We start from the raw sequence: 13425 nt of genomic DNA on the forward strand, positions 1-13425 counted from the left end.
GGATATTCACCATCTCACTGTATGATCTGCATGGCTTGTCACTCAGCCCTGTCAATCGTGTAGGACACACCCATTCCTGCGCGAAAAATCACAATGGGGTTATGTTCTAATACAAAGGCGGAATGTGAATTAATATACATTTTCTGAAGGTAAAAAATGTTAATAATTTTCATTATTTACTGTAGTAAGGGTACTTCACCACCTTTCTCCAAACGTCAGCTGTTTTAGTTGGGATTAAGAACGACAGAACTAAAAGCTGAATCAAAATCAGGGATAGTTGAGAGGTATACAATAAGTTAAACTTGAAACATGCATCTAACAATTTCGCGATAAACGTTGCTGCACATACGATCACTTTCAGAAGCCGAAATAACACTCAACTGCCTATAATTTTGTATCAAAACAATCCCTCCTAAAATTTGATTTTTACTGTGGTTGACTAACTTCAGTCTGCAAATAATGGTGTCCACTATAATTACACACTTTCTTTTTCACTTTAATCGCCATACTCTTTTTCTTTTAGTACTTTAAATTAATAATGCAGCGATAGTTAAAAATCTTTCCAATCTGAGCCTTTCTCCCTATTAACACTTTGCTTTCTCCCTTATTTTAGAGGTCAGAGGTTGACAACTATGCTGAGAAGGTGTTCGCGTCAGACGTTACAATGCTACGTCATGCGTAAACGGTAGCGGAAAGTCCTACTGCCAAATCTGTGCTATTGGATGCGAAGCTTCGAATTTGCTCTTGTTCGTTTGGAGTGTTTTGCTCGTAGGGGGTTCTAGGACCTACTGAGGAAGATGATGCACTCTTTCCGGAGGAAACCAGTCCTTTATTATAGAGAAGACAGTCGGTAGGAATACAGTGGATTTTTGTGAAAGCGTAGATTAAAATTTCTCTACAGAACTGTGCGTGGCAGCGATACAGATTTAAATGAATGTATCAACTGAGTTTAAACAAATATTGCATAAGCGAAGCACCCGCATATGTGTTTAATGCTTTTGGGTGTAAAATATAAATACTTTGAAAAACAACTGTAATAATAATAATAATCACCATTTGAGAAGCAGCGAAGGCTACAAGCGTTAATGACAGTTGGTGTATAGTTATGGGTTTTAATCTTTACTTTTGTATTGAAGTTAACAAACAAACCTGTATTGCCAACAGGTTAGTAAATGTCATATAATTTGGTCCTGTGTTTCTAGGAGCTTTTGTGTTTTGAAGTTCGTAACGAGAGGATGTGGGCAACAAAGAGCCAGTCGTTTAGATAGTTTGCTATCACTAAATATGTACGTGTGAGTTTGCAGATTTATACACAAACAAAAGCCATAGAGAATATACAGATCGTGTGCATGACTGAATTTTCCATCTTCAGTATGTGGGACACATGTAATGGGCAAAACGCAGCTCACTTATAACAAATTAAGCTAGGCTCACTGGGTATTGAGTGTTGATAAATTAATACGATTTGGTGTTATTTACTGGATGTCCGTTAAAAAAAACCTTAACACTGAACGTGTGACAAACCTTTTTCACTGTTTTAACAGTTAGGAACTTAAGACCTTTTTTAAGACTCAAAACGAAGAACGCTTCCCGTAGTGACGTACACTTGAGAGGCACAATCGTGTCTGGTAAAACTGAAGTGTCCGGTCTTGCAACTAATTTCTTGAAACTCTTATTTTGCATTAGGCATTGTGTGGGCAGTAGTGCAGATGTGCATTTCTTTACGCTGTTAGGGGCTCGCAAGTAGTATGCTTCATACCTCTCAGCCGTCCAGATTTTCGCAGAAATGTCCATAATTTTGCCTCTTGTTTTTTGTTTCGCGTAAAAATGTTGGTTTTCTGGTAAGTCATTGAGGTCTGAAGTCAGAAAATGACAGACGTGCAAGTCTCATTCTTCTTGCCCTTCAGAAAATTCATGCTAATGCAAAACTTAAGTTTATAAGAGCAGTATTTAAAAAAAGTCCGTATTTTTGTGCCTTTGACTCCTATTATTTATGGCTTTGTCCAGATTTCTTGCCCTAAGATTTTGAGGTATATGGTATGCGTGCTTTTAATGGTAGGACTATCGGAAGATATTGGGCTGTGTTGTCCCACAAGATGCTTAGGTTTTGTCCCAGTTGGAACATCAGAAGTGCTGCACTAATTTTGCACTGAAGTGTTGTCCTGGGGTGAGATATAAAACAGATTCACATAGGAAAGATTTGGAAATAACTTGGGAGATTTAAAAAAATCCCTAATAACTTACTGAAAGAGCACAGTTGATTTTTTAGTAATGGTGTCATGAGAATTGACTTGTTACATAAGCATTTTTAAATTATTTGCGTTTTACACAATTTAAACATTAGATTAACATTGCCCTGTTATTTTGAAAGTAACATTTCTTTTCCTACTTACAATTGCATCCATTTTCTAATTAGTTTTTAATTTTTCTTTATTTTCTTGTGTAAGGATAAAAACCTTACCACAGCTTTCAAGATGCAAATGAACTGGCCCATCAGACAGTTATCAGTCGGGTCCACAACCATCTGATGGAGACAATGTGGAATCTTTTATTGCTAGAGAAGAATCATTAGGACAATAACAAGTAGTATAGGTTCATACTAGGCTATCTGCCCTAGGGCATTTATAAGCCTAGCCAGAGCTTTCGCCACTCATTTTAAATTAATTTTGCTATGCCCTTTTTCGAGGTTAGTATACTGTTTCTCTGTCTAACAGTGACACAGAAGTGATACCCGAGGTAAACCTACGATCCCCCATCCACTCATCAAGATTCCTCTTGAAGAGAGTCAATGAGGGACTCTGCCTAACCTGGACTGGGATTTTATTCCAGAGTGAAGGGAGCCTCTGGGTTATGAATCTGTCCCTCCAGCATGTTTTATTTATTTCAGTGCTGAGGTTCAAGTCTCTTGAGCGCGTAGCTCGATGGGATTTGGATTTTCTGAGGTGCAGCATATCCATTAATTCTGGGTTGGACATGACTTTATACGTCAGGCACAGATCGCCTCTGAGCAGGCGGTATTCCACTGAGTAGAGCTGGAGTTTCTTTAACCAGGCAGCATATGGCATCTGTTTGAGCCCTTTGATCCTCTTGGTGAGTTACTTTTGGGGTCTTTCCAGTTGCTGCAGGTGTCTGGTAAGGTACATCCCAAAAGGGGCATTATACTCCATTATGGGCCTGATGAGGGATGAGTAAAGAGGCACGATGACCTCCCCTGATCTAGATGTGAATCCCTTCATGATTACTTGGGCTATATAAAATGTTTTTCTAACCACTTTGGCCACATGGTTGTCAAATGAGAGATTGCTTTCAACTTGGGTCCCCAGGTCCCTAATTACTACTTCCGTACTTAATGGATTACCACTTGTGTGGTAATTTGTGGGCAGTTGACTATACACTTTTTGGCGTTTAGCTTGAGGCCATGTCTCTGGCACCAGTTGTCTGTTTCTATGAGGCCCTTTTGGAGGATGCTTGCGTCTGCTGGCGAGTCAATTATGGCTCCCAGTTCTCAGTCATCTGAGAACTTGGTCAGCCATAGTCCTTCCGTGTTGGCCTGTATCTCTGAGAAATGTATACCGAACAAGAGAGCTCCCAGGACTGAGCCTTGTGGGACGCCACTTGTAACTGGCTTGTAGTCTGACATGGCTCCAGCAATTCTAACCATGTGGGTTCTGTCCTTGAGCCAGTTTGCAACCCATCTAGTGACATAGGGGTTTATATTTAAGCTGGTGAGCTTATCTATAATGCCCGAGTGGGGTATTCTATCGAAGGCTTTTGTGAGGTCCAGGTAGGCTGTGTGGACCACCTTCCCCTCGTCAATGGCCTTGGTGACTGTTTCAAAGAAATCTACCAGGTTTAAGAGGCATGATCTGCCCTTAAAGCTGAACTGGGTAGGATCCGGTGTCTGTAGGTCCCCAATGTCTTTATTTATAAGGTCCATGGCTTATGGGGCGATAGTTTCCAGGTTCTGTTGCGGCACCACCTTTGTGGAGAGGGACCACCATTGCTGAACGCCACTCACTGGGCACATATCCTGTAGTAAGGCTGAGATTGAACAGTAGTTTTATGTTTGGGTTTAGCTCTTCTTGGAGTTCATGTAGGACGCAGCCCGGGACACCGTCTGGTCCCATTGATGCTGTGTATTTTGCTTTGGAGAGGGTGGCTCTTACTGATCATCTGAGATGTCAGGGGGGCAGCACTCTGCTGGGTTAGATATTTGCCCTTTTGGTGGGAGGGGGGGGACATTTGCGCTGAACCTGTCAGCTAGGATGTTGGCAATGTCTGTGGGTTCGGTGTACTTTTTGTCATTTTGGACTAATTCTGGGCATATCTGGAAATTCCCACCCAGGTTCCTAACATAACTAAAGAAAGCCTTGTGATTATCCTTGGTGTCCTGTGCAATTTTTCTCTCAAAGCTGGCCTTAGACGATTTTGAGTGCCCGTAATTTTTTGCTAATACTGATCAGAGATGCCTTCCCTTTTTGGGATTTTGCTCTATCATGTAGTAGCTTCCTCCTTCTATTGTATAGTTTGTTTATGGCTGGGGGTCCACCAGACAGGATGTCTGCCTTTGGAGGATTGGATCTTAGTTTTATTTGGGATTGCATGATCCATGCATTCCTGAAGGTGTTCATAGAATGTGTTTATAAAGGATTCTGCTGTCTGGGCCATATTTTCCCCAGGCCCGGGGGCTTTGAAGGATTCCACCTCGGTTTTGAGGAGTGTGAAATTTGCTTTAGAGAAGTTTTTCACTGTAGTTTTCTGGGCAGGGGGTGGGGTCGGGATGTGAATATCCAGTGAGATTAGTTTATGGTCTGATCTTACCAGTGAGGGATACACTTCTGGTCTGGAGCATAGAGTCCCCATGTTGGTGATGATCAGGTCCAGTATGTTTTCCCCTCTTGTGGTAGTGGTAACAAGTTGTTCCATAGCATTTGAGTTTATAAATTCTAGGAACCTTTGGGCTAGGGTGTTGGAGCTAGAGTAATGCTCCCAGTCTATGTTTGGGTAGTTGAAGTCTCCCAATATAATGGTGTTTGGAGAGACATTCATATTTTCCAGTGTTCTCAGGAAGGCCGAGTGGAGTTCCTTGGTTTGGGAGGGTGGTCTGTAGCAGGCTATAAACTGGAAGGCAGTTTTACCTACTGTTAGTTGCACATGGATAGTCTCTGATGCTTCGTGCTGTGCCACCAACCTGGAGGTGTGGGTATCTTTGACAACTATTGATACTCCCCCTCCTTTTGTGGTTCGGTCCAAGTTTTGGGGCAGAAAAGCATGATATGCGGTATAACCTGGTAGTGCCGAGGTGCTCTTGGGAGCCTTGAACCAGGTTTCTGTTACTGCACAGATATTGATGCTCTCCATGCTAAGGAGAGTTTCGACTGCATGCATCTTTAGGTTTAGACTTCTGGCATTGAGTAGCAGTACTCTTAGTTTCTTATCCCTTGTGATACCTATGGAGGTGGGTTTGTCTTTTGAGCCTTGCCTAAAAAAGGCTCTGTGGGGTAGCAAGAGCCTTTGCCAATATCCGAAAGCCCAGGGGTGATCTGTGCAAGCTGTCCCTAGCGAAGCATCTTGGCTTGTCGAGCATGTCATCCCAGACTGACAGGCATTTGATCCCCTTTGAATGACACCAATACTTAAGCCAGTTGTTGAAATTGATCATCTTGTCTTCATATTGTGGCATTATTCTTGGTGAGGGTAAGATGCTTCTCAAGGTCAGGGTCATACCGGCCTGGGCTACATGCTCCGAGAGCTCCTCTGTTTCTCTTCATGTACTCCAGGGAGGTACGTCTCAGTCATTGCCCATGCTGGTGTGAATGACCTGAGTCATATTTGTACTTGCTTGGAGTGACTTGATTGCTTGTGTTGTGTGGCGGATCCTAGCGCCCGACAGGCAGCTCGCCGTGACCTTCTCCTTGTTCAGTCTGGTGAGCGGGACGTCTGTGTGCCTGACGATTGTCACCTATTACAAGTGTATCAGGTGTCTTGTTTAGCCTTAAGGGCTGTGACTGTTCGGCACACTGGCTTTGTGAGCTATGTGTTGCATGTATTTTGTTTTGGGGTAGCGGTTGCTTGGGTGTCTGCTTTGGAGGTCACTGCTGCTTAGGCAGATTTTTATTTAGAGTCTCAGAGTATGTTTTTGTGTGTGTATGTATTTGGTTTGTTGTCGTGGTAGGTTTATGTGAGACTGGAATTGTAGTGAGTGTGGTTTCCTTTTCCTCCTGACTGGTTACGCCAGTACTGAGTTGAGAGAGCTTTGCCTCCAGTTTGGCTATATGGTTGCATCTCTCACATGTGTTGGAATTTGTTGGGAGGAGGAAAGGGTTGTCTGTGTACATAAGGCATTTGTAACATTGCCTCAAGATTCCCAGATTCACCAGCTGGACCGGAGTGGAGATTGACAGCTGACCTTTGGACATGCTAGAATAGTATTGGGAATTCCTTTATAATTGGAAAAAAAGGGCCAATGGGGAACAAGGTACTCAAGGGGAGTTTGTGAGGGTGTAGTGCTTTTAATTTTTTAGTGCTGACTTGTATAATTGCTTTAGTGAGCAAGTGCCAGGTAACTTAAATGCAATGTGCTACAGGTAACTTAAATGCAAAAACGACAAACAGTAACTTTCATTCAAGTGAAACAAGGAAATAAGTACAGTAAGCAATGCAGATATCACTAGGGATCCACAGAAGTGCTGAAAAGCCGCATTTTAGTTGGAATTTGCATTTCAGGGAAATAACAAGCATACAAACAAAGCTAGATTCAGCAGGCCTGGATCTAGTCTATGCTACAGCAAACAAGGTGTACCAGTTTCAGTAAGAAGCAGTTCATATATGCAGGCACTATAAGCCTTTAACCAGAAATTCCTGCTCAGAAGGGCAGAGTCCAGCCTCTCCTTCCACAAGAGTGCAGACCACGAACCCTGTTAATGTAAAATAACTGTCCTGAAGCCGAAGTGCTTAAACCAGAATTAATACACTTTGAGGGCTCAGTGTCTGTTATTCTAAATCAGCAGTTCCCAACTTAGAAGGATGTAAGCTACCTGTCCTGCCAGTACAGTGCAGACCACAAACCTTCTTAATGTAAAACAACTGGTCTGAAGTCCAAGTGCTTAAACTAAAAGGCTTAGAATGAGTTACACCAAGCAAGTAATAAATACAACTGAGTACTTTTAAGATTACGCAAAAGCAAAATAAAGTAGGAAGAAACAGAAATACAGTAAAAGCAGATACATTTTTTTTTTTTTTGAGTGAGCAAATGAGATGGGCCCAGGAGGAGTATCCAAGTGCAAATTTACAAGAGGGGTGGGCAGTTTCAAAGCCACCAAGATTAACACCAACACAAAAGCAGGGAGGGTGGGTGGGGACCTACTGAAAAGTCAACCTCCAGCTACATATTGCTCAGTGCAACACAAACAAATTACTTTAAATCGTGTATTTGATAAAAGTGCAGATAAAAATCTACTTGGCTCCACTTATGCAGGTTTCAGTTGGCCAAAGCTCACAGTTTATAGATGTAATAAGCCATAAGAACATGGTTATAGCAAAAAACATGTAGTTTAAACACTGCTCTGATGAAGAGAGTTACAATGCACCTTTGTTATACCTGTGCTGTGTATTTCTTTTGAGCTCCATTTAGCTGTTTCATGCTGTGGGAAGCAGGCCACCTCTTGTGGACTTCCTAGACAGTATTGTAATGTAGCCGATTGTATACTCTGCATGCATGGGTAACGGAACACTCTGTGCTCTCTTGAGGCGCCACTGAAGCATTGAGCCAGAGCCCCCACGCATGTATACGTAATAGCTGCTAGCTTTCATCCTCCTCACCTGTGCTGTTCCAGCACTTCGAGTTGTTAATCAAATCTGGGTTGCATTGATCATAATCAGGGATTCATTTGTGTCAGAAAGCTGAGGAGGTAGATGAAATTTATTAAATAGGTGGTCAAATCTTAAAAGTTGAGACTGTTATACATTTGCACTGGGTAATTTAAGATTTTCATGAATTGCTGTTGATCGTTAATTTTTTTACTGCATGCAATTCTGTCTGTATTTGTTAAATTTCGTATTACATGACATTCCATCTGGTTGTATTTGTTAATTTTCTAGGGAATTACCTCCATAGAAATTCCCTTAACCCAGAGTCCTTAGTTTTTGTTTTTTTTTTTTTTAATTGCCCTTGGGGTGTTTCAAGTAGCATCTGTGCATAACATACAGTTTCCCTCATGCTGTTAATGCCATGATTTTCTTTTACCTGGTATTTTCCACTTCTACATTCTAATTTGTGTGTATGTAATTGTACATTTTCTTCTTTATTACATTTGTGTTTTTTATTCCCTTACTACCGTCTGACAGCTCTCACCCTTCTATTTCTTGAATTAGGGACAAAGTAAATAGATCTGATGTCAGATTTCCTTTTATCCTCTACATTAGGTTTTGGTTCTGAACATCAGAACTGACTCTGCTGTTACTACAGCTGGTGCAAGCTAAAATCTCTCAAGTTACACCTTTACCCACAGTGCTCCTTTCCCTGTTACCCCAGATCTCGTTTTGCTGTTCTTGTCAGATGTGGTTGCCTTTGCTCTTAAGAAAGCTAAAAGTTTTTCCTACTATTCAGTAGTCTTTTCACCCTTAATCTTGTACAGTTTTGAATCTCTCTGCACATTGTCTACTTTTGTCTCTCTCTAATACGTTCGTATTCTCGACTGCCCTTGTTGGTCTTTTCCCCGTGTAACTTTCCCAGCTTTTCTCTTAAAAAAAAAAAAAAAAAAAAAAAAAAAAGGGGGCGGGGGTAGTTCCTCTTCAGTGTGTAGCCTGCTCACCCATTTTTATTCTTGGAGCAAGTCCTAGATGAGTCTAAAGCCCCTTCTGGGTTCGAGGTGCCAGAAATGTGGGCACAATACCTTTTTTGGAGACGCACTTGTTATGCGTGCACTTTCTGGGTCCCCTCCATCTTTAGGAGACCTTCTGTATTTGCCATTCCTTCAGCCACAGGGCTTTAGTTGAATGCAAAAGTAAATTAATCTTGGGCCCATCTGCATCTCTGCTTGTACTGAGGCCATATCTTGTTCTCAAAAAGTTAAAAGTAAAACTGACGTGTCTTCTCTTTCCTCCTGTGCTAAATCTTTGGAGAAATGCAAGAAAAGGAGTGTGGTGGTGCCGCTTCTCCCTCGGCACAGTCTACAAAAAAGCTGAAGTCTTCAGTTCCTACACTTTCTTTGGAACTGACGGGCATAGTACAAAAGATGCTGGTTCCTACACCTGCTTTGGAACCAAACCTGCAAGATAAGACCAAGTCTTTGACACCAGAGGTTTTTGGTCAGAAGCAGCTTGACCTATCTGCACCGCAGTTAACAGTGCAGACTTTTTCCTTGACGCTGAGCATTTTGACACTGAGTAAGCTATCTGGGAAGTGTTCCATGTTGATGCTACCTAGAACTACATAGTCACTCTCATGAATCATTTCCAGGTAGGCTGCTTTTACCCTTTCTGGAAAGGCCAAAATCACTTTTCTGTTCTGTCTCTCTGTTCCAGAAGCCTGACTGAAGAGGATGTGGAGTAACTGGTGAATAAGATACTCTGGGTAAGAGAGTTGACGAGTTCCACTGTGGCTCCAGCCCCCATGGGCTTAAGATCATAAGTTTTCTTTACCCCTTCTACACTTCCTCCTCTAACTTAATCTGAAGCTTTTATAGTCCTTGGCTTTGATTCTCCCAGTGCTGATTGTATCAGAGCCGAAGATGTCAGTGTCTTTTGGACCCAATTCCCAGTCTGAGCTCTTTGGTTCAGTCGGAACAGGACACCTCCCAGAGCCGCATCTGTCCTTTCGGCTCCGAGGTGCTAGAGTACTCTCTATTTTCCAGAGCCTTCTCTGTGCCTTGAAGCCTTGGCATGAATCATTTTTGCTTCTGTTCGGGAGTTGTCTTCTCATAGCAGGCAGTGACAATGGTTCCGAGGTAGACTTTTCTGGTTCTGGGCTCCCTTCCCTCTTTGGGTAGTCCAGCTTTTGAAGCCACAAAGAGGGCCTTAACTGCAGCAGTTAGCCAGTCGGCATCTTGCACTTCGGAGCAAATGCCCTTGGCTTCCTTCCGCCCAGGTATTCAACTAGTACTTCCACTGGGTCAGCGGGTGGCAATAACTTAGGATTCCCAGATCGGAATTCCCTCCTCTTCTGATACCTCCCAGATATCCCACTGAGGAGGTTCTTCAGAAGAAAAAGTGCAAGAGGAAGCACTTGGGATTCCCCAGAGCAATTGATAACCGAAGACACTGACTTCGATGAAGGGAGAGATCCCCATTGTCAACCCTTGATGACATCTCCTTTGGGGACATCCTGGAAATATTAAAGTAGAGGGGTGACCTCAAAATCATTCTCCTGAGGAGTCGTACCTGCAGGCTTTTGGCACTCTACCATCTACCTCATGGGTGACGGCATCCCCTGATGAGGTCATTCACTTGTGCTCTCAGTGGACATGGAAGGCCCCGATACCATAGAACCTATCCCCAGGAGATCCAGAAAAAATTTGGTCTTCCCCTGAAGGCAAACAATTCTGTGCCAAGGGATTAGCTGTTGATGCCATCGGTCATGGTGGCAGCCACAAAAAAAGGAACTGGTCGAGGAGAGTTACTGTGTCCATCCACTCAAAGTCTCAGGTGATTGGATACATTTGGGAAGTGGGTCTGTGCTTCTTCAACCTTTGCTTGAAGGTCCTTGAATTACTTGGCACACTTCACCAGACTTCAGAGGGATCTGGTCAAGGAGCTATCGGATATCCAAGCAGTAACTGTTCCTTAGGACATCCTAGAGAAAGTGGCTTCCCAGCTAGCTACCCTGGAGTCGTGTCCAATTCGTTCTTGAGGCTCATGTAGCCGAAGGGACAACTAGAGTATTTGTTTAAAGTGTTGCCATTAGGAGGCATGTCTGGGTGTGCCTGTGTGAATCATTTTAAGTCTTTGGGTAGTCCCTGTTTGGTCCAAAGGTTAGAGAAACTTTATCCAGGTGTGAGAAACGTGGAAAGACCTTTTCTGCAGTAGGCGTACATTTTTTTTACTCCTCAGCGACTATTCTCTAGAAATTAGAGAAGCAGTGGAAAAATGTAGTTCCAAAAAGTCCCAAGGGCCTTTTTAGGACACAAGTGAAAGTAGTTCCCCCAGGGGCAGAGGGGGAACTTCAATGGAAGACATTGCCCCTGCGGCAGAGGTGGCCCTCAAAATCAAGGTTTCCGAGATTCCTTCTCTGGTAAACCCTACTAGTGCTTCTGATAGGATGCCCAGTTGCCTTCCTCTGGAGGCAGTCAGGGGGGGGGGGTTATCTCGGGACCCAAATGCCTGACTACAAAAAGTGTCTGCTGCTTGGGTGCAGAGAATTATATCCAGAGGTCATACGATTCCATTTTCATTTAGTCTTCCCCTATGCAAGAAGATCTCTGATGTTCCATCCAGTCGGGGGGCAGTTCTAGAAATTCAGAAACTGTTAGAAAAGTCATTCAAGAAGTCCCACCAGACCAGTGAGAGTCCAGAATTTACTTAAGATTTTTTATTACCAAAGAAGACGGGACTGGAGACCAGTTATGCATCTTAAGTGTACTGAGCAAATCAGTTTGCCAAACAATGTCTGGTTGGTCACATTACAGTCTGTTCTTCCATTTTTGGAAAAAAAAGATACCATATAAAGATGGACAAACGATCCAGAAGATTCCTCCACTTCCAGCTGGGAGCCAGTCAGTTTCAATTTAGAGTTCTGCCCTTTGGTGTCACTACAGCCCCCAGAGTGTTCAGCAAATGTATGATGATGTAGTAGCTCACCTGAGACTGCAGGGATTCATATCTAGATTGGCTCATTACTGCCCTGACCAGGCATCAGTTGATAGAATCAAGGGAGCACATACTCTACATTTGCTCTTACCTAGGAATAACTGTAAACTATGAAAAATTGAAGTTAACAGTAAGCTCAGAATTTAGAGTTCATAGGAGCCCTTCTTCTAAATACTCAAAACTTCCATAGCCTGTCTTCCCTCTGTGAGACTGCAGAAAAAAATCGGGGTTCAGGTACAGAAAATAATCCAGCAACAGAAAAGTAATTGTTCACCTAGTCCTTCAGGCACTGCGTTCCATAGCTGCAGCTATAACTAGTTCCCTTAGCAAGATTCCACATGAGGATATTATAATGGTTACTAGCATCCCAATGGTCAGTGTTACACCAACCCATGTTGGACCTGATTTTGATAATCAATCATTGCAAAAAGAATCTAGCTTGGTGGATGCATTCAGAAAAGATTCTCCTAGGCCGTCCCTTTGTCACATCACAACCTTAAGCCACAGTGACCACTGACACCTCCCAAATGGGGTGGGGGCATTATCTGGGCAGGACTGCCCAAGGCATTTGGTCCCCCATAGAGGCTAACTTGCATACTGGAGCTAAGGGCAGTGCTTTTAGCATTGCAAGCCTTTCAGACTGCTCTTCCTTCAGGAGCAATTGTGATTCAAATAGCACAATATGTTGATAGTTTGGTACATCAGCAAGTAGGGAGGAACCAAACCCTGTCACTTTTTTCGAGAAGCTCTCTGTGTATGGCAGTGGGCGCTCTCTCCCAACCGTTTTCTGATAGCACACATTCTGGGGAGTTCAGTGTGATAGCGGGACAAACTTAGCAGGTATATTCTCTTGCCTCATGAGTGGTCTCTGTCCAAAAATGATGGATCTTCCATCAATGGGGCCAGCCTTGCTGAGACTTTGCCTCTCCCTAAACAAGTGGAGCAACTACTTTGCCCTGAGCCTCCCTCTGGTGGAGTTGCTGAGAGATGCTCTTCACCACGTTTGGTTCCCCTGGGCTACTGTACACCTTTCCCCAGTTCCTGTAATCCTGAAACTTCTACAGAAAGCAATCGGTTCGAAGAGCAAAGTAATCCTCATTGCACTATATTGGCCTTGACAAATGTAGTTCCCCTTTCTTTGGCCTTATCTGATTCAACAGCCTTGTATTCTGGACCACTCTCCTTTTTGTTTAGAGCCATTAGAAAAGAAAATAAGGGACTCAAATTCAAGGATGTAATTGGTATGATGATCAAGGCAAGTTGGCTTTATTTTATTTCCAGACAATATTTTGTACCTGATAAAACCAGAAAGGGAAATCTCAGTGTTGTGGAGCATTTTGAGACAGTTTTCACGTCTTTTCGGGATATAAAATTAATAAAAATGAAATGGAAGCTGTAGCTGCAGATTTATGTACCCATACATAAATTGGTTCAGCAATACCCATATTTATGAATACATTAAATTACAATAATAAAATTATTTAGAGGTATATGGATTTGAAAGGTTTCTGTTATGGCTGCTAAAGATATGTGGGAAGAGACTAAAAAGATAATACAAAAACTGAAAAACTGGACGCTCTTGTTTTATGGATAAGATGCAAGCAGTGAAAATGTTTAGTC

The 13425-nt window shown here is 42.7% G+C and overlaps 1 protein-coding gene across 2 annotated transcripts in view; it reads left to right on the plus strand.

The window, feature by feature from the left end:
* Window positions 1–627: 627 nt before the first annotated feature.
* The window catches only part of B4GALT7 (beta-1,4-galactosyltransferase 7), a 730869-nt gene continuing 718071 nt past the window's right edge, over window positions 628–13425 (plus strand). Inside the window, exon 1 of one of the 2 annotated variants that reach the window (XM_044069438.1) lies at window positions 628–850. In XM_044069438.1, coding sequence (XP_043925373.1) covers window positions 798–850 — 53 coding nt within the window. In that variant the 5' untranslated portion in view covers window positions 628–797. Of the gene's footprint in view, window positions 851–1090; window positions 1165–13425 lie in introns of those variants that run through there. The other variant, XM_044069437.1, reaches the window with a different exon arrangement.

This window comes from Protopterus annectens, chromosome 4.part0 (assembly GCF_019279795.1).
Source record: "Protopterus annectens isolate FY-2018-M chromosome 4.part0, PAN1.0, whole genome shotgun sequence".
NCBI lineage: Eukaryota > Metazoa > Chordata > Ceratodontiformes > Protopteridae > Protopterus > Protopterus annectens.